The following is a 20,268-nucleotide window of genomic DNA, read 5'->3' as shown; positions in this document are numbered from 1 at the left end:
TGACCTCTACCCCTCTCCATGACACCAGGCCCAGGTCTGGTGCAGAGCCTCATCCCTCTCCTCTCCTTTTGTCCACTTACCACTCCACACTTCCCTCCCTGCGGGTCAGAGGTCACAGAGTTGTTCCCTCGGTAGCAAACATTCCACAGAGCACAACTGCCGGTGTCTAGCCTGGCGCTCTGCCCACAAGGAGGACGCCAACATGGAGGATAGACACTAAGGGGGTGAGGGGAGTAAACAGTGACATCTGGAGCTTTCTACCTCGGATGTTGGTGGGAGACGGAGCTCCTGGACACCAGCTTTGCCTCATACTGGTGCTGTGTGCGTTCCACCCCGTGGACCTCAGAGTCTCTGACTGCAGGCTGGGCAAATGGAAGCTTTGGCAACCCACGGGAAACACATGCACGTTGACTGGCGTGGACGCTGTGGTCTGTACGCACTGCTTGCTCCGGCCTCCTTGTGCTTTGTGTATAGCCCTCGAGGTCCTCAGAGGGCACACACGATTTCCTCACCATTCTTTTTATTCATTGGCATTTAATAGGATAATGGCAAGTGGGAGGCTGGTGGCGCACGCCTTTAATCCCAGCACTGAGGCAGAGGCAGGCGGATCTCTGTGAGTTCCAGGCCAGCCTGGTCTACAGAATGAGTTCCAGGACAACCAGAGCTACACAGACAAACCCTGTCTCAAAAAAACACAAAAACATAAGCAAAAAAATAGACCAATGGGAAGTTAGTTTGGTTTTGAATGGTAAGGAAAGGGTCTCAAGTAACGTTTGGTTGAGGACAGAAAGGACGCAGCAAAACCTGGTGAGGCATAATTAAGACGATACACTCGCTTCTTACCTCATCGCTGGAGAAACTGAAGTTAGCCTTCAGCACTTCAGGGCTGCAGAACTTGTTGAAGAGGGTCTTCAGGCATCGCTTGTCCCATTTATCAGTGACGTGGCCACCATAGGTCACTTCTGTAATCAGGTAGTTGAGCTCCTTCCATGGAATTTCTGACCGGCCAGGGAGGACATTTCCCAGTATCTTTATGGAAACCTGTGGAAGGCCACTGCGCCTTGTTAGTTCTGCATGTGTTTTTAGTTAAGCTGACATTTCACACAACACCAACAACTCTCGAGTGGCCAGTTTCTCTCCGAAACGGGACGGGGCCAGAAGTACAGTCCTCTAGTCTGGATTACTTAGGAGGCTGAGGCGGGAGGATTATAAATTCAAGGCCAATTTGGGCAACATAGTAAGACACTGACTCAATAGAAGGGGACTTGGGGAGCTGAAGAGATGGCTCAGTGATGAGGAACACAAGCTGCTCTTCCAGGGGACCTGGGTTCCACTCCCAGCACCCACGTGGCTCACAACTGTAACTCCAGTTCCAGGGGATCTGATACACACACACACACACACACACACACACACACACACACACACACGCAATCCAGCCATACACATTAAATGATAATAATAAAAGAGATTCTGGAGATGCAGCTTACTGGAGTCTAGGATGTGCAAGGCCTTAGGGTTTGGTCCCCAGTGCTGGGAAACCAGCCAGCCAACCAGGAACAGAGAGGAGTAAAGTCTCAGGATATGTGTTTTCCCCCAACAGTGGCTAAGCTGTGGCTGACCTGCACAGGGCACTGGGTACCAGGGCACAGAAGGATGCAGAAGGGAAGTATCCCCCTCCCCCACCCAACCAAGGACTAAAACAGCAGGTTCTTGGTGTTCTGAAAATGACCTTGGTGTGACCTCACATATATGAATGGATCCCCACCACTTTCCCTTTCTCCCTGGCTCCTTCCTACCCTTGCTGTCTACTGTCCTCAGCTCTCCTGGGCCCTTCCCTCTGTGTCTTCCCGGCTTCCTGGCTCTCCTCTGCCCACAAGTGCACACAGATTGGCCCTCAACCCGTCTCTGTCAGGAGCCTTTGGTGCTCACCGCGGAAACCATTAGAGATGTGATCCCACTGTGAGCTCCATATCTGCACATCCAACCAAGCACCCTATTGCAAAGATTTTAAAACAAAAGCCTGCGTACTGAGCACATGTAGACATTTTTGAAGCACGATTAATAAAAACTCAGAAATTGGGTTCAACTTGAAGGTTCTAAAAACAAAACAGCCAGCCTCTCACCTCTAACCTCTACCTCAGTCTGAAATGGCGATCCTGCCTCCAAGAATCTCAGAGTGAGGCTGAGCCTGAGAGTTGCTGCCTCCCATTCTATAATCCTCTCTAGGGCTGGGATTAAAGGTGTGCACGACCGGATTAAAGGCATGCACCACCTGGTTTCTATGGCAACTCGTATAGCTTTTTACTCTGTTGAAACACTATGGTGTCATATATTAACAAGCTGACCTCATAGATGGTGGAACAGTGCTTCCTAGAGGCTGGAAGGCGTCGAAAGACACAAGGAGTATAGTTGTACTGGAGGGAACTTTGACTGGCAGTAAATTTTGGGGGCAGGGCACTGTGGTTGGAGAGATGGCTCAGGGGTTAAGAGCACTGGCTGCTCTTTCTGAGGACCCAGGTTTGATTCCCAGCACCCACATGGTAGCTCACACATATCTATAACTCCCGCTCCAGCCTCCCTGGGCACCAGGCCCATACATGGTACACAGACATACACGCAGGCAAAGCATCCACATCACTACATCCCATGACCATGAACAGTTATGCTAATTTTAGAATTTCGGTATTGGATCTACTTCTGTGCTATTTGCTGAGTTACACCAACTTAACTTTTCTGCTAAACTATTTACTTAAGGATAGTGGATTTTTTTTTTTTGTGTGTGTGTGTGTGCATTTTGATGTCTGGGGAAGGAAATTCCTTCACTTTTTAAAATTTGTGTGTATTTATAGCTTATTTAACATTTCTTTTTGTGAATTTATTTCAATTTTATATCTTCTAAGTTCTAGTTGTAACTTAGCATTATATTTGGCAGTTAGCGCTGGGAGAATGGACAGTTTGCTCTATCTGAGGTCTTCCCTGGAGAACAGGCGTGTGCTGGGCTAGAGGGAGCAGGAGATAAAAGGGGAAAGACACTCATTGCCACTTACTGTGTAACCTGGGCAAAGTCCCAAGGGCTCATGGCTCTGCTCCCATCTGGAAACTGGGGACAGGTAGTGTGCTGACCGTGTAAAGCTGTCCCAAGACTTTCAGCATTTTAAATCATCAAGAGTGTTGTTCCTTTTCTCCCTAATTTATAATGCTCTTTATGCAGGACCTGTAAATTTCTTATTAAATTTGTTCCTGTATAGTTTCAATTTTTTTTAGCACTACTATTCTGTTTTTTTTTTCTGGCTAGAGAAAAACTATATATTTACATTTTTACCTAGCCATTTTACCAATTCTCTATTCCCAGTAAACCTCTTTTAACTTCTTTTCAGTAGTGCAATAAGGCTTTCAAGACATACAGGTCATTTTCTAAGTGGCCCGAGGTGACCTGTGAAGATGGTTTGCTATTCTCTTGACACAGAAAACCTACAAAACCATGTAAATCAAGAGATCCAAATCTTCGTGTCCATGTTAAGGACCCCTGTGAAACTGCCCAAGCCTTCAAGGATATGCATATCCGGAAAGCCACCTAATATCTGAATGATGTCACTTTAAAGAGGCCATGTGCGCCCTTTCGGTGTGGGGCATTGGTAGGTGTGACCAGGCCAGACAGTGGGGAGGGACACGGGGTCGGGGGCCAAAAAATGAGTGCAGAGAGCAATGCTGAACTGAGGGGCTTAGATGAAGACTCTCTGGTCATTGAGCATATCCAGATGAGGAAAGCACCTATGATGTACTGACGAATTTACAGAGCTCACGGCCAGATTAACCCACCCCTGAGCTCCCCGGCCACCCTTAGGTGGTCCCCACTGAAAAGGAACAATCTGTTCCAAAGTCAGAAGAGGAGGGTGCACAGAAGAAAAAGATGTCCCAGAAAAACCTGGAGAAATAAAAACTGATGGCACAGGAATAAATTCAGCATAAAATAAATGCAGATAAAAGAAAAAAAGTAACGGAAGTGCATTATCCATCGAAGTGCTAGGGACAGGGCCCAGGGCCCTGTGCATACTACAGTTAATACAATACGTGATAACAGTCTTCATCTTGCTTCATTTGTTATTTATTTTACCTTTTTCTCTTAGTTTCCTCACGTTAATTCCTTTTCACTTTTCTTCTTTGTTAGATTTAAGACATACTGGGCTGGGTACAGTGCTGTGTTTTAGGATGACACTCATCACGTATGAGATCTGGGCTTGGTCTCCAGCACTGGGTGGAGAAAGGCACACTGTCTCCATTTCTTAAAAAGCCTGGGATAAAACCGGACTCTCTGAATATAGCGGACAATGAGGACTACTGAGAACTCAAGAACAATGGCAATGGGTTTCTGATCCTACTGCACGTACTGGCTTTGTGGGAGCCTAGGCAGTTTGGATGCTCAACTTACTAGACCTGGATGGAGGTGGGGGTTCCTTGGACTTCCCACAGGGCAGGGAACCCTGATTGCTCTTCGGGCTGATGGGGGGGGGACCTAATTGGGGGAAGGGGAGGGAAATGGGAGGCGGTGGCGGGGAAGAGACAGAAATCTTTAATAAAGAAATAAATTAAAAAAATTCCTTTCTCTATTCAGATGAATGGAAGGTAATTATTTCCCCCCTCAGCTCTCTGATGCACACTGAGGAACTTCCCATGGTGCTTTGTCTGCCCTGGGCCTTGGACAGCGTGGGTAGGCCGCCCCGGGCTCACACTCTTTGGCAGCTCTCCAGTGTGCCGCTGTTTTACTTTATATTCTTGGCCAATCCCAGAAATAATGAGCTTTACTATGTGCATGTGACTTCTTGGGAAGGTAGAAATACCTGATGGACACAGAGATAAGACACAAAAGAACGGAAGACCTCCTGCCCAGGGGGGGCTACTGATATAGGCAGAATCAAGACTTTCCTAGAAACAAACAACCCCTCAAAAATAAAACAAAAAACCCAAACAAACAAATAAGAAAAAAAAAATCAGAACGGTGCAGTATTCTACATTAGAAGCACAGCTGCAAGAAAACTAACTTGGGAATTTTGTTGTTGTTTTGTTTTTTTGAGACAGGGGTTCTCTGTGTAGCCATGGTTGTCTTGGAACTTGCTCTATAGACCAGGCTGGTCTCAAACTCAGAGATTTGCCTGCCTCTGCCTTCTGAATACTGGGATCAAAGGCGTGCACCACTACTGCCCAGCAACTCTGAAAAAGTTTAAGCAGATATTATTGTTCATTTCTTTTAATTAGCAATAAAGAAAATGTTCAGTCTGGGTGGTGGTGCACGCCTTGAATCCTAGCACTCAGGAGGCAGAGGCTCTCTGTGAGTTTGAGACCAGCCTGGTCTACCTAATGAGTTCCTGGTCAGCCAAGGTTACAGAGGGAAACCCTGTCTTGAAAAAAAAAAAAACAACAAAAAACAAAAGCAAAACAACAACATAAAAGAAAATATCCTGCTAAAAGGCACAATAGGAGGAAGGTGCTCTAAAAAGGATAATAATCTAAAAAGGATTATGAGACTGTTAAGTTGCCCAGCCCCAGTGACTCAGGGTAATCCTTCTTGTTTTGAGTTAATATTGAGAGACGTTTTATAGTGATTTACATGTCAGAAGCTGATCAAAAGCGTTTCACTTATATTCACTGAGTTGCACTTCTTTTTTTAAAGGATATCTTTATTTTTATTTATGTGTATGGGTGTTTTACCTGACTATGTATCTGTGCACCACATGTGTGCCTGATGTTCACAGAGGCCAGAAGAGGGCATCAGATCCCCTGGATCTTTAGTTACATGTGATTGTGAGCCCTTACATAGATGCTGGGAACTGAACCTGGGACCTCTGGAAGAGCAGCAAGTGCTCCTAACCGCGGAGCCAGCTCTCCAGGCTGTCAAGTTGCATCTTGTAATGACTCTGTGGGTAGGTATTGAGCTTTGCTCCCTTCCACACTGCTTTATTTCACTCAAGAAACTAGGCCCCTGGGGTATAGCTCGAGCCATGGGGCTGCTAATGCACTCTAGAAAGCTGGCTTGACAGTCCTCATTTCCTAGCTACACGGTGCATTTCCTTCCCACCAGGTGAACGCTTCGCCCCATGGAGACACGTACTAGCTTAGCTCAGCTTGTGTCTCTGGTGCCCACACTCACCTCTAAGTCTGAAGAACTGAATTTGTAAGGGGCGTTCCAGCCTAGTGTTCCATACACTCTCCTCTCGTTGATCACAGCATTGAAAAAACAGAGGCTGAATAGAATCTTTTTCCACCATGGTCCACAGTCATTTTTGTCAAATATCTCTTCTGTTACTTCTCCGCTCCCGCCATACCCAAACATTTGAAGTAAATTGCTTTTCAATCCCTGGGGAGGCTCCACGGCAATCTTTAAAAAGGAGTGAAAACGCCAAGAGGCTATAGATGGGAACACACCCTGGAGGGCCCCTTCCCACAGCACCAGTGGCACACATGGCTGACAGCTATTTCCAAGAGCCGCGGTCAAGTCCAAGCCTAGGCTATGCTTTTGCCTCTTGAACACCTCTGTAAAAGGATCATTTCAGATTCTGTATCACATTCTATTCCTATATTATTTTTGAGGCATGGTTTGAGTCTGCATCCATGGCTGGTACAGATCTTACTACATAGATGAGGCTGGCCTTGAACTCACAGAGGTCTGTCTAATTCACATTTGAAAGACAAACCACAGCACCGGGATGATACTTGTTGCTGTGACCCCAAGCATTGTGTTAGGGAAGGACAGAACTTTGGAGTTTGTCAGTTAGCTACATCAGCGGTCGCTAAGCTGTGGTTAGGGAAAGGAGCTGCCAGACCCCAGCCAGGCAGCACACACAGGGAGCCAAGCCTCAGGAAACAGGACACCAGCTAAGCCAACAGACACAGCCAGTCACACTGAAAGAGTGAGTGGTGACTTTGCGTGACCAGGTTCTGATTGCCTTGAGAATCCAAGCTGCTGTCTGCTCCGCTGGAGTGGCTGGGATGATTAATTGCAACGGTTTTAATATGTGTGTGTGGCTGCTAGTCAGAGATAACCAGGATCTTATAATGGGTACCTGCTTCCAGAGTTTATATATAAGCATTGGCAAATGAAGCAGCTTATGTGATTCTTACGATACACAGCACATAAATACTGTGTGGCTATGCAGATGCATTATATGGATGAGCATATGCGTGTGCATGAACCCGAGATTTCTAGATTCAAAATCACAACAGGGCAATGTAGTGGGAGTCGTATGTGCCTGTGCACCATGGGGCTCCAGGACGTTACTGGAGCATACAGATGGCTGCCATGGTAGCCCTTCTTCCCCTCCTGAGTTACAGAAATAGGGATACTTTCCCTCAGAGATCTAAGTGCATAATTTTGGGAAGGAGGGTTTCTGACCATTGTTTTGTTTTGAGACAGGCCTGGAACTCCCGATGGAGATATAAACCAGACTGGCTTCAATTTATAGAGACCCATCCTCCTGCTTTGTCTCCCTGCCGTTAGGGTTAAAGGCATGCACCACTATGCCAAGCTTGATTGATAGACTCTTAAAGTGGAACTAGAGCAATGGGCCTGATCAAAACAAAGGTTTTTGAAATTCTATGTCCCTCTTTCTTATTACTGCCTCCCAATTTTTCCTCCTGGCCAAAGGAAAAAGGTCACTTGATGTCACAGTCAGCCGGGTCTTGGGAAGTAAACAAGGCATCTTAAGTTACAGCAGGAAGTCTCATATTTCTCTGTCTGCTCCAGGGCAGGGCTGTTGGGAAGTAGCCCTGGGAGAAGGGAAACACTAGGGAGCAGTATTGCAGGGAGGTGTCGCTAGTTTTTTGCTAAGTGGGTTTTGCCCATGTCTTCATTGGTTTCTCATTGTGCAAAGTCTTTAGGCAGCTGGGCCTTTGACAGGATTGACTGAGTCTTCATAGTTGGGTTTCAGAGGTCAGACATAACCCACAATTAAGGTTATTTTAGCAAATAGTTTGTTTGCCTTCTGGAGAACTTTCCAGAGAGCTAACTAGCCATAAAATGGTTAAGAGGAATAGAAATAAGAAAATGCCACATAGTCAAGAAGCTGAGGTTGGGGGTCATTTGAGCTCAGGAGTTCAAGGCCAGCCTGGGCAACATAGCAAGATGGTGTCTTGAGGGGAAAAAGTAGAAGGTGGGAAAGAAAAATGTATGTGTCTTGGTTTACAGCAACTGGAAGCAGAACGTCCTCTTTGAGAAGCAAGTGTTATTGAATGCAGGTCTACAGACTATGGTAGCACCCTCCCCACCTTGCCAAAGCTGACCTGAGTGCACCATGAGTGCTCTTCTTGATTTAGAATAATGAGTGACAAGGCTCTACAGCCAAGCAGGGCTTGCCAGTCAACACTGAAGCCCTCCTGTTTGTTCTTACCTTCACGCCCTTCTGAAGAATAGGAATTGGGAAAGAACCATATGATTTTGAGCTCAACCAAAGCCTAAAGTCAGGGTCTAACGTCATATCTGGATTATTAAATCTGCAAAATAAAAATGTAAATATTAAAGATGCGTGCACTGGGGCTGGAGAGATGGCTCAGTGGTTAAGAGCACTGCCTGCTCTTCCAAAGGTCCTGAGTTCAATTCCCAGCAACCGCATGGTGGCTCACAACACTCTGTAGTGAGATCTGGTGCCCTCTTCTGGCCTGCAGGCAGACATGCAGACAGAATACTGTATACATAATAAAAAATAAAAAAAAAATCTAAAGATGCGTGCACTGTCTTCTTAGAGTCAGAACATTTTAACGTTTCTGTGACCTTACACATTATCTCAGTACCAGAGCTGCCACTCGCCACGAGGGCTTTGATAGTGCACACAGAACTGCATGAGATTCATCCATTTCTGTTTCCCTTAAGTAAAAAAAGTCATAAATACTCATTACAGAAACTTGAGAAAACTTATAAAACACAACCCATGTGAAAGCCAGGGGTGGCAGTACATGCTTCCACTTGGGAGGGAATCAGGGGTTACAAGTTCAAGATCAGCCTTGTTTATATAGCTATGTCAAAAAGCCAGGGTAGGGTGGGGTGAATTCCAGGTTAGACCTGGGACAACTGAACAGCAAAGTAGGTAACAGTAGGACCTGGCTCAGTCAAATGAGTACAGGGGACAACAGCCACATTGATAGATTTAAAGATGTAAATGAACCAGTGGACCGGAGAGGAGAGATCCTTTTTGTCATGGTGGCCTGCTATTACATGACTCTTTCTGTGTGAGGTGCTGGGGACAGAAGCAGAGAGTAAAAGGGAACAGTTAAAAATATTTAGCAAATTGGGTAGTAATAATTCAGTCACATATTATCATGGGAAACTATTGGGGACCGTTTAATATACAGAAAAGTTCTGAAAGTTTCAATGAGCGGCAGATACTGTAATTACATGATGAAATTCAGCATCACCAGGAACACGGAGTGACATTGTATACCTGCTGACAAGCTACCCTGCAAAGGTCTAGCAATTCACCATCTTCATGTCTGCACATGAGGACGCAGCAGGCGAGCTCAAGTGGAGAACTCTTGAGTACACCCAGCTTTTGACATTATAGCGTGACGCTGTTGTCGATGAAGCTCATGCTCGGGATTGAGCTACCAAAAGCATTGCCAAAACAACCAAGCCACCAAACAAACAAAACCCGAAAGCCCATCATAATATTGTAAGTTTGCTAACTTGTGACAGAAGCGTTCATCACAGCCCTGCGCGCACACAGCCTGCAGAGTGCGGAGGGGATACCACTGCAGGACAGTCACGACATAGGTGTCTCTCAGAGCCATCGGAGATGGAAAGAGAGACAGACTGAGGAGCTCCGCCCTTCTAAGGGAGACAAAAAAGACAGACATACAACAGAAACCACTGTATTGGGACTTATACGGTGAGAAAGTAGCTCTGCTGATGAGATGGCCAAAGCACAGCGAGGCACTGAGGGTCAAGTGACATTGTGTCTATAGTTAACTTCCAAACAACTCAGAAAAAAAGTCCATGTAAATTAGGAGCAGTGGTAGGCTAACCATAAGAATGAGAAGTAGGAAAAAAGGTGAAGAGAGATCGTATTGTCCATGTACTGCAAATCTAAAATCACTTCTAAAATGTTTAAATAATATGGTTAATAAAGTCTCTGCCATTGAGCCTGACAACTTGAGTATCATCCCCAGGACCCACATGCTGGAAGCAGAGAATTGGCTTTGAAAGTGGTCTTCTGGCTGCCATGTGTGCTGCGGCGTGCACATGCATACACATGAGCTCAAATACATACGACACATGCGGCATGTGCTCACAGACACAACACACACACTCTCACGCACACATAATACAATTTTATAGAATAAGCCAAAAAAAAGCAAAACAACCATTGAAATACAAAATGAAACAGAAAAATGAAAATAACCCAAATAACCTGTAATTCCACTAAATGCTTTCTTTTTCTTTTGATTCTCCTTTTATTTTTAAATAAAAATATCATACTGTACACATTATTTCTAGCTTGGTATTTTCCTCCTTAGTAACGTACTATGCACATATTTAGCACCTAGATTGAGGAATTTTTCTCTTTTTAATTTAATTTAATTTTATTAACTTTTTTTTCCATTTTATATACTGACCACATTTCTCCTCCCTTCTCTTGGGGCCTCCCATAGGCTTGGGCAAAGCATGGCACTTCAAGGAGAGTCAGGACCCAGCTCTTCCCTCTGCAGAAAGGCTGGCGAGGTACTCCAGCATGGGGACAGGTTCCCAAAAGCCAGCTAAACGCTAGAAGTCTTACAAACAGCCCAAGCTGCACAACTGTCACACACATGCCTAGATTGGTCCCATGCAGGCTCCCTAACTGTTGGTTCAGAGTCCGTATTTTGCCATGAGCTCAGGTCAACTGTTTCTGTGGGTTCCTCCATCATGACCTTGACCCCCGTGGCTTGTACAATCCCTCTTCTCTTTCTTCAGGATTCCCAGAGCTTAGCCCTGTGCTTGGCTGTGGATCTCTGCATCTGCTTCCATCAGTTACTGGGTAAAGGCTCTCTGATGGCAATTAGGGTAGTTACCAATCTGATGACAGTAGATGACCAGTTCATGTACCCTCTCCACTGTTGCTAGGAGTCTTAGCTGGGGTCATCCTGTGGATTCCTAGGAGTTTCCCTGGAACCCTGAAATGACCCCTTCTACCCCCATCAAGATATCTCTTGTTGCTTTCCCTCTCAGTCCTGCTCCTGACCTGCCAATGTCCCCAGTTCTCCCAATCCACTCCCTCCAGTTCCCGTCCCCCCTTCCCAAGTTTACATGGAGATCTCTTCTGTTTCCCTTCCCAGAAATCTTTCATTTTTAAATAGCCAGTTAAAAATGTTATTTTTGAGAATTTTTTACAATATATTTTGACTACATCTTTTCCTTTCTTCTAACTCCTCTTGGATCCTCCTCACCTCCCTATCCACCCAGCTTCATGTTTTCTCTATCTCTCAAAAAAGAAAAAACCCAACAAAACAAAGAGCAAAGCACAACATGGTGCCGATCTCTGTTGAGCTGCTGCTTCTGAGAGTACTCTCTGCTAGTGGAGCACCCTCAGCCTCTATCTGGGTGCGCTATGTCTCCAGTGCCTAGGCTGGCAGTGGCAAAGAGCAGATGCCCTGCGAGTGTCTTCAATGATGTAAGACGTGCACAAAGACTGCATCTATGTTTTTCTAAGACAGGGTTTCTCTGGAGCTTTGGAGCCGGTCCTGGAACTAGCTTTTGAAGACCAGGCTGGCCTTGAACTCACAGAGATCCATCTTGCCTTTGCTTCCAAGTGCTGAGATTAAAGGCATGTACCACCACAACCCAGCCCAAAGTCTGCATCTATTAATGTCATTAATACTGATTAATCTTTGCCCTCTGATCTTGGGCGATTTCACCAAATGTGCTTTTTTCCCCCAACAGTTTTTAAACTGCCAGGAGAGTAACAGTCTGAGAGCAGAGCCAACTGTAGGAGAGACTTTAGAAACCTAAGCTGGGCATCAGTTTCACAGACATCTCCTTCAGAAAGCACAAGAATGACAAGATTGGACCTTCATGTCCTTGCTCCACATTTTTTGCCATAGAAACTAGGAAGACAGTAAACCACGACAGGAGGAAAATCCTGCGGAACGTAACTGGCTTAATTAAAACATTTCTAATTTCACCTATTGCTGGCTTTTCCTTCCCTTGTCGTTACAGCAATCGAGTTATAGAATGCAGCAAACAAGAAGACTGAGTGTGTGGACACCAAGCGAGTCAGCGCAGAGGGGAAGGTTGGAGCCAGAGCGGAAAACACGGTTGTGGGAGGACTTGAGGCCCTGGGCTTTGCCGTGCTGGAGTCATGTGAAATGCTAAGAACCATGTCATAGATTATACATGAGCAAGTGCTAAATAAGACGGAGAACACGATCTACACAGGGGATTAAAAGGAGAGAAAGAGAAGCCAGTGTGCTCTCAGGACAGCGTTCAGGGCGGCTGCGCACAGAAGGCATTGCTCTTTGCCGTGACTTCGCATAGTGGGTAATTCACTTGCTCCCAGACAGAGGTGACACTTACGACTCTATGATAGCGCAGAGCCTTGGCATGAAGGATGCTGCGAGGTGGCAGTTCTGGAGGAAGACCCACTGATTCTTTCTGCCCACGGCCTTAAAGATGAGCTCCTCCGCCTTGGCTGCCTGGCCTCGGCCCAGGGAAATCATCGTCACCTGTGGGGTTGTTCCTTTTAACTCTTGTGCGAATCTCAGGAGGATGTTGTTGAGGTCAATCCCTGCAGGACAACATGGAGAGGTGCCCAAACCTGTAAGCTCACTTAGTTCCCTCAGCAAAAGCAGTCCTGCACTTCCTGAGGGGGTGGTGGGAGACGACAGAGCCGCAGAATGACTCGGGCTAGGGAACGAAAGCCTACAGTCCAAAGTTTGTCTCTGCCACTCGCTGGCCTGTGATACAAGTTTCCCGACATTTGGGAATGGTAACTGCCCATGAGTTAGACACAATTGGCCTCTTGTCAGGCCTGTCCCCGCACGTCCCTTTGCCCTCTAGTGGCCGATGAAGCTGCTAACCCAGTTACAACATCACGTTTAAAAACCACGACACTAGATATGGTCTTGGAGACTTTGTCGACAGGTTTTGGCAGCAAAAGTGTGTTAGGAAAAGTGTGTTGCCAAACCCTAGCTATCTCCTAAAGAGAGAGAGGTATGTCTCCTTCCCTCTGGTCTGCTGTTGACCTGAGGGCTGGCCAGCAGCCTGCTGCCATGCTGGGGGAAGTTTCCAGTAAGCAGACAGCATCTTTACAGGTGTCGGGCACAGAGCCTGGCACACCGCCCTGGTGAGAAGACCTTCTGTGTGTGGGGGTGCCTGTGGAGCCCAAGTGGGGGAACGGTGAATTATAAAGACACACTTGACTCGGGGAGTGTGGAGACCTGAGGAAAACTGAGGCGCTATCCTGAGGACCTGCAGAGCAAAGGAAGCGGCCAAGGGGTGGCGTGCAGGTTAGGGGGACACAGCTCACTTCTGACAGTCACCTCGTGCTCCTTTAAAAACAGCCACTAGAGAGCAGGCTTATTCTGAGCCAAATACGAGTGATCATGGTTTGGGAACTGATCGATGTGACCCTGCCACACCTAGTCCATTGCAGAATAGTACATGACCTTTGAAAGATCACTGTTAATGGAAATAGTTAATAAATGTAAGTGGGGAGCCCAATTTGTTTTCTTTTAATGTTCTTGAAGATACTTTCTGCAAGAAAACTAACTCTAATACATTTTTATCTTGATTCCTTTATATTTTTAGAAAGATTCATCTTTCATGTAGTTTAAAGTTGAAATCCCTTTTCAAAGATGATAAAGGAATGAAGCTTTTAAACAGAACATCTGGACACAGAATCTGTTTCTCCACTCCCTTTTTGGGGTGGAGGAGGTGGTGTTTTTCCAGGTAGGGTCATGCAGCACAGGCTAGCATAAAAAAACTCAAAGCCGAGGATGGCCTGGCATTTATGGTCCTCTTGTCCCCACTTAGCGTTGGGATTATAGTGTGGGCCACCACCCCCAGTTTACATGTTGCTAGGAACTGCACCATGGCTCCACTGTCCAGATAGCTCACCATAGGTGTGAATGAGGATCAGCGGTGTTTGAGCAGTGGACTCTTTGTATGATTCTTTCAGATGAACTGTAGTCTCATGGATATATTCACTTCCCATTTTTTCAGTTACAAACTTTCTTACCGAATTCTCTAAACGATCTGGCCGAAGAACTTTAATCTGAAAAATCAAACAGAAGACAAGGTAGATTTAAAATCTACTCAGAGGACTATTCCCAATGGTAAAAATGAAATAAAAACCACTGTTCTGGCTCTAGCCAGAGTTTCCTGGTATGTTGTTGGAGAGGTTTAACAAGTGGGGGTATCTCCATTGGTTGGTGTGGTGGTTTGAAAGAAAATGGCCCCCAAAAGGGAATGGCCTTGTTGAAGTAAGTGTGGAGGAAGTACATCACTCTAGGGGTGGGCTTTGAGGTCTCCTAGGCTCAAGATACTACCCAGCGTCTCAGACTAATTCCTGTTGCCCACCAATCAAGATGTAGGACTCTCAATTCCAGCACCATAACTGCCTGCATGCCATCATGTCCCACCATGATGATTATAGACTAGACCTCTAAACTGCAAGCAAGCCCCAACAAAGGAGTTCCTTTATAACTGCTGTGGTAATGGTGTCTCTTCAGAGCAATAGGAACCCTGACTAAGACAGTTACAGTTCCCCCTTCCCAGCTACCAAAGCTCTTCCACACTCCATGAGAGAGCTTGGTTGTGCTCTCGACCCTGCAAAAGAACACTTTCCTTGGGTTCCTTCTGCTCTGCTATCCATGTCTAGAGCAAGAAGAATCCGTATAGGTTGGAGTTGGAAGATGCAAGATACCCAACTGAAACAGAATTAATCAATGGCACAGTTTGTAAGTTCAAGTGGGACAAAATACAGGTCTGGGGAGTGCTGTGGACATGTGAACCACATTGGACATACATCCAGTACATGTATAATGGACACAGAACTTCCCTGTGAAGACTGCTTTATAGACAAACTGCTTACATGGTACATTTTTCATAATGACCATGAAATAGGTCCTGAGAAAGCTCAGCATCTCTTTGTGGAAGGCAACTCTGAAACTGTCTGAGAACGCTATAGGCATTAACACATTCCTCTTTCTGTGTACCGACCATGGTCTAGACAGTCTTACTCCAGAGAACGCTGGTTAACACACCCCTCTTTCTGTCTACTGACCATGGGCTAGGCAGTCTGTTACTCCAGAGAATGCTGGTTAACACACCCCTCTTTCCTGTCTACCGACCATGGGCTGAAATCCCCCCTCCCCAAACTGAGTACAAGTAAGCCTTAGAGGTTAATCATTTTAAGCATTTTGCTACCTTAACACATTTGATTAATATACACTGAATCCCATCCGGAATCTCCCAAACCCCAAACCAGATTCTAAAGCAACTGAGAAACAGGAGCTGTGTAAAATTCTGCCTTTGTAAATGTCACTTGGTGGATGTGAGTTAGCTATGAGTCAACCATATGCCTTCTGGACACTGAACCAAGAATCAGACACATTACCTATCATGGTGAGATCAGGCAGCTGTTGCTTTCTCCCTAAAGGACAGGGTCTATTCTTGTAATTTTAGCACGGAGGTAAGAGAAAATAAGCTTGTAGTCAGGGAAGATCTCAAAAGAGCAGGGAGACAATGGTGGCCCCAGGCAACTCAGGTCATCCCTTAAGGCTTCATCTTGTCTACAGAGGAAGGATGAGGGGCAGCGACCCCACGTGACAAAACGTCAGGGTGGAGTGCAGGTCCCTCCCTCTACACTGAGGTCCAGTATGTCATAACTTGCAGAAGTCAGCACATTTCACTTATAAAACTTGAATTTTGAGGAGTTCAAACTATCAATAAACTTACTTAAAATATTAGGAATCACAATATTTTGTTTTAATGCATCTTACCAAAATAAGTCTTTGAAACGGAGTGAGTTTTTCCCAAGGAAACCTTATAGGGTTAAACATTTCATCGTTTTCATTCAGAAGTGCAGCTAGATACCATCAAGAGAAAGAGACTGGAATTAATAACCAGGCAGCTGTGCCACTAAAATATGTTATAATATGAACTTAAGTTAGGGCATTATGAAAAGAAACATGGTTGGCTAAATAAGTAGGTGTTATTCTTAGGACTTGGGCCGTCACCATCATTCATCGTGAAGCAGCATAGGCCCAGATGATGTGGTGAGTAGGGAGGGATGAGGCTAGGGATGAAGGGATGGAGCTGCAAGAGCTGAAGGAAATGAGAGGCAGGGACACAGGCAGGCCCTCAGCACCTGCTCTCTCAAGTGCGTTTCACTGGATACACGAGAGATTTCTGCTCAGCACCCAAAACAGATGGGAAGTGAGAACCCACCGAAGCTCAGATAGGATTGCCATGACTTTGAGAACTTACACAGTTATTTATTTATTTTTCATACTGACTCCTCTCTGCATGGTGACCGTCTTGCTTGTGAAGTGAGATGCCCTCCAGGCCTTCCTTCCAGCCATAGCTGCTGCTGTTCCTAAGAACATTGCTTCCCTGCCATTTCCCCAACATCTAACTTTACATACAACTTGGGTTATAAAAAATTGTTTTTTAAATATGTTAAAATTCTGATTTGAAAAGAACCCATGGTATGTGTAAGTTCAATCACAAGTGATAAATTTGAAGTGGTTTGCAAAGTAAAAGATCCTCACCTTACAAGAAGGGTTAGCTGAGAGTTCCTTTACAGCAAAATTATTGATTTTTGTCTTACATTAAAATATCATATGGATTACAAACAGATTAGTGATAAATGAAAAAAAATAACAGTGATCCATGAATAAAACTGTATAGGTGAAGGGGGCAGCACTTTAGAGGTTGAAAAGCAAGGAGGCAGAAGGAGAGCCATACTGACGGCATGAACATCTCACTGCCTGTACAGTACACATTCTATCACCACTAATAACGAACAGATTCAGAAAAAATATACAAAAATGAAGTATCTACACTAATAGTATTCTTATAAACAACCAACAAGGAGATAAGCAATTTATTTTAAAAATGAGTTAAGTATATATATGAATAGACAAGTCAAATCTTCACTAACCCTTTAAAAAGTATGTGTTAATATGGCAATTGAAATGGAAGTATTTTGAACTTTTCAGGTTGATACAAATCAAAGAAGATCAAGTCTTCTACTAGGAAATGGGCAGGTGAACTGGAGAGATGGCTCAGTAATTAAGAGCACACACTCTTCCAGAAAGCCCCAGTACATCAGGTGACTCACAAGCACCTATTTGAGCCTCAGGGACACACACTCTCTCTGGCCTCTGGGGCAAGTGCACTCACATGCACGAGGCTTTGCACGCAGACACTTAAAGATAACTAAAAAAATTAAAATGACAGGGACATGTCACATGGAAATTGTTCCCTCTGACCAACATTTCCACTTCTGGAATTCTCTTTCTGACAGAGGGGAAGTATGGGTAAGAATATTGATGTTACTGGACTACCTTATGGTACATTATGACAAAACTCTGCAGGCAAAAATGCAGAAATATGAGACAGGAAACAAGCTAGGCTGTGTCCCAAGTGGGGGTATCATAGTAAAAAGGGCAGGAAAGTGGGGAGCAGAGTTCAAAGCAGAAAAGAGAAAAAGAGCGAATATGACAAAATGGCAGACCTTAAAAGTTCTGTTTGTGCCGTGCAGTGGTGGCACACATCTTTAATTCCAGCACTTGGGAGGCAGAGGAAGGCAGATCTCTGAGTTCAAAGCCAGCCTGGCTTACAGACTGGGTTCAGGACAGCCAGGGCTACCCAGTGAAACCCTGTCTTGAAAAAACAAAAACCCAACAAATTAGAAAGGTCCTGTGCAGTTCTTCCCTGGGCTTACTGTTTTTCATGGGGATATTTTCCTTTCTGTTTGTGGACCTGGGGATTGGATCCAGGGCTTTGCCATGTTGAGCAAGTGCTCTCCCACCAGGCAGTATGTCCAGCTCCTGTGTAATGTTTAGAACATGTCTGTTATATAAAATGAGGAACCTGTGCAGACTCCTGTGGTGATATTTTGTTTATAATCTAACAAATTAAGCTTGTCTGAAGATCAGAGTACAGAACTAAGCTAAGCCACTAGTTAGCCATAGAGACCAGGCAGTGGTAGGGCATACCTTTAATCCCAGAATTTGGGAGATGTGAGTTCAAGACAACCCTGGGTTACATAAGACTGAATCTGTCTAAAAGATAAACAAAGCTCACACAAAGGTGATCCCATGCCTTTAATCCCAGCACTAGCGAGGTGCAGACAGGAGTGATATGGCTGGGCAGAGAGAGGAATATAAGGTGGGAGGAGACAGGAGCTCAGATATGGCCTACAGTCTGAGAATTCATAGAGACAGGATCAACCCTTCAGTCTGAGCATTGGTAGAGATAGAGGTCTTTCTAGTGGCTGGCTGCTTTGCTTCTCTGATCTCTCAGCTTTCACCCCTAATATCTGACTCTGGATTTTTATTATTAAGACCAACTAGAATTTGTGCTACAAGCTCCCTCAGAAATAAGGTTCAGAACCAGTGTGCTATAATGATATGCTGATATATTTTATGTTTCCAAAGTTCAGAACTCACACTGGTTTCTCACCTAGAACAGTGATATCATGAAAGCCACTTCCTCGCACTGACTCAAACATCCCACATGGATCTTATCAGTGCTCATCCCTTTCCGTTTGTTGTGACCTACCTTTTTTTCCCTTTTTTTTCTTTTTTTAAGATAAGGTTTCTCTGTGTAGCCCTGGCTGTCCTATAGACTAGAGTAGCCTTGAGTTCAAGAGATCTGGCTGCCGTTGCCTTCACATGATAGACATGCCTCCCATGACCTACCTTACACACTGAACATTTACACATGCAAACACACATTTGTTAGGGAAAGGTTCAAGCGCTCAGGTCCTACCCTCCTCTGGTGATCTGTGACTTTCCTGAGGTGAAACCTCTTCTGGGGAGAAGGGTGTGCACATTAGAGAGTACACGGCCTTCGCGTCCCTGAAGGCGTTCCACTGCCACTTATTCGACAGGAGTGATCCGCAGAGAAGGGAGAAGGGCTCCATCTGGCTGCTGATGTACTGACACTGCTTCCATCTCAGGTCTGACACCCACTGAAGATGCTCCTTTCTACGTATTTCAAATATACCTAGTAGAGAAGGGAAAATGGTCTCAGGAGAGAGAAATCCTTCACCTTCAAGCGACTCATTACAGAACAGAGAATTGGCAAGTATTTGTTGTTGAGCAAGGTGCCATTTCATATAAAATCAGCTGGAAGGGCTGGAGACTCAATAGGATGCTTGTCTAGCGTACACGAGGCCACGAGTTCTGTTCCCAGCACCACAATAAATAGACACATTAACTAGGTAAGTTTTGTTATGTTGTTTCTTCCTTAACCAAACTGATCATTTAAACTGTTTTCAGCAAGCAGCGGAGACCAAACCGGTGTGCACAGGCCCAAGCAGCACGCAGGCCCAAGTGGCGGAGACCAGCGTGCAGATGCGGCGGATGCGGGATAGTCCAAGCATGAAACAGTGAAGCCCATACTGAGAGCATATCGCCCCACTACAATTAAATCAAGTAGGTTTTTTTGGGGCCTGGCCTGCAGAGTGGTAGGCCTTTTATTGGCGAGGTCCACGGGCTAACGGGGAGCCTGGTCCTGTCCCTGAAGACCCTCCTGAGTGGGGAGAGTGTTCTTGGCCCATGGTGGGACACAGGAAACAGAGCGGGGGTATTCCCCAAACCCCTTGAACACCCCCCCCCACTAGTCTGCGAGGGCTAGTACCCTCTGCTGGGGCTGCTCCTTCTCTGCTGCGACCTCTCCCTCCCTGGCCCATCCCAGCTTGAGCCCAGGGGCCTCCTTCACTCCCCCTCCCTTCTGCGGGGCCACGGGATCACCCAGTTTAGTCTGGGCGCTGGGTTGGGAGCTCGGGCCAAAGGGCAGCGGGAGTTTGTCTGTTTTGATGGCTGTCCTGCAGAGTGGTAGGCCTTTTGTTGGTGAGGTCCCTGGCGAACGGGGAGCCTGGTCCTGGTCCTGAAGACCCTTCTGAGTGGTGAGAGGGATCCTGGCCCGCGGCGGGAGCCAGGAAACGGAGCGAGGGCATTTTGAAAGCAGGGCCCCTGGCCAGCAGGGAAACCTGATCCTGTTTTAAAAGACCCATTAGATAGCATCGATAGGAGGAGATGGGCAGGTGCCAAGGCAAGAATTCACCCAAC

General features: G+C 45.7%; 1 protein-coding gene across 1 annotated transcript in view; it reads right to left on the bottom strand.

Annotated features, from left to right (window-relative positions):
- The window catches only part of Dnah14 (dynein axonemal heavy chain 14), a 243,864-nt gene that overhangs the window by 19,319 nt on the left and 204,277 nt on the right, over positions 1 to 20,268 (bottom strand). The window contains exons 72-78 of the mRNA XM_075987370.1: positions 18,965 to 19,201; positions 15,967 to 16,052; positions 14,081 to 14,237; positions 12,539 to 12,749; positions 8,385 to 8,487; positions 6,149 to 6,376; positions 844 to 1,041 (exon numbers count right to left, since the gene is read on the bottom strand). Of these exons, the coding sequence (XP_075843485.1) occupies positions 844 to 1,041; positions 6,149 to 6,376; positions 8,385 to 8,487; positions 12,539 to 12,749; positions 14,081 to 14,237; positions 15,967 to 16,052; positions 18,965 to 19,201 (1,220 nt within the window). The remainder of the gene's footprint in view (positions 1 to 843; positions 1,042 to 6,148; positions 6,377 to 8,384; positions 8,488 to 12,538; positions 12,750 to 14,080; positions 14,238 to 15,966; positions 16,053 to 18,964; positions 19,202 to 20,268) is intronic.

The sequence above is a fragment of the Microtus pennsylvanicus genome, chromosome 10, assembly GCF_037038515.1.
Source record: "Microtus pennsylvanicus isolate mMicPen1 chromosome 10, mMicPen1.hap1, whole genome shotgun sequence".
Classification (NCBI taxonomy): domain Eukaryota; kingdom Metazoa; phylum Chordata; class Mammalia; order Rodentia; family Cricetidae; genus Microtus; species Microtus pennsylvanicus.
Note: the sequence above shows the minus strand (reverse complement) of the source record. Positions and strands in the feature narration are given on the sequence as shown.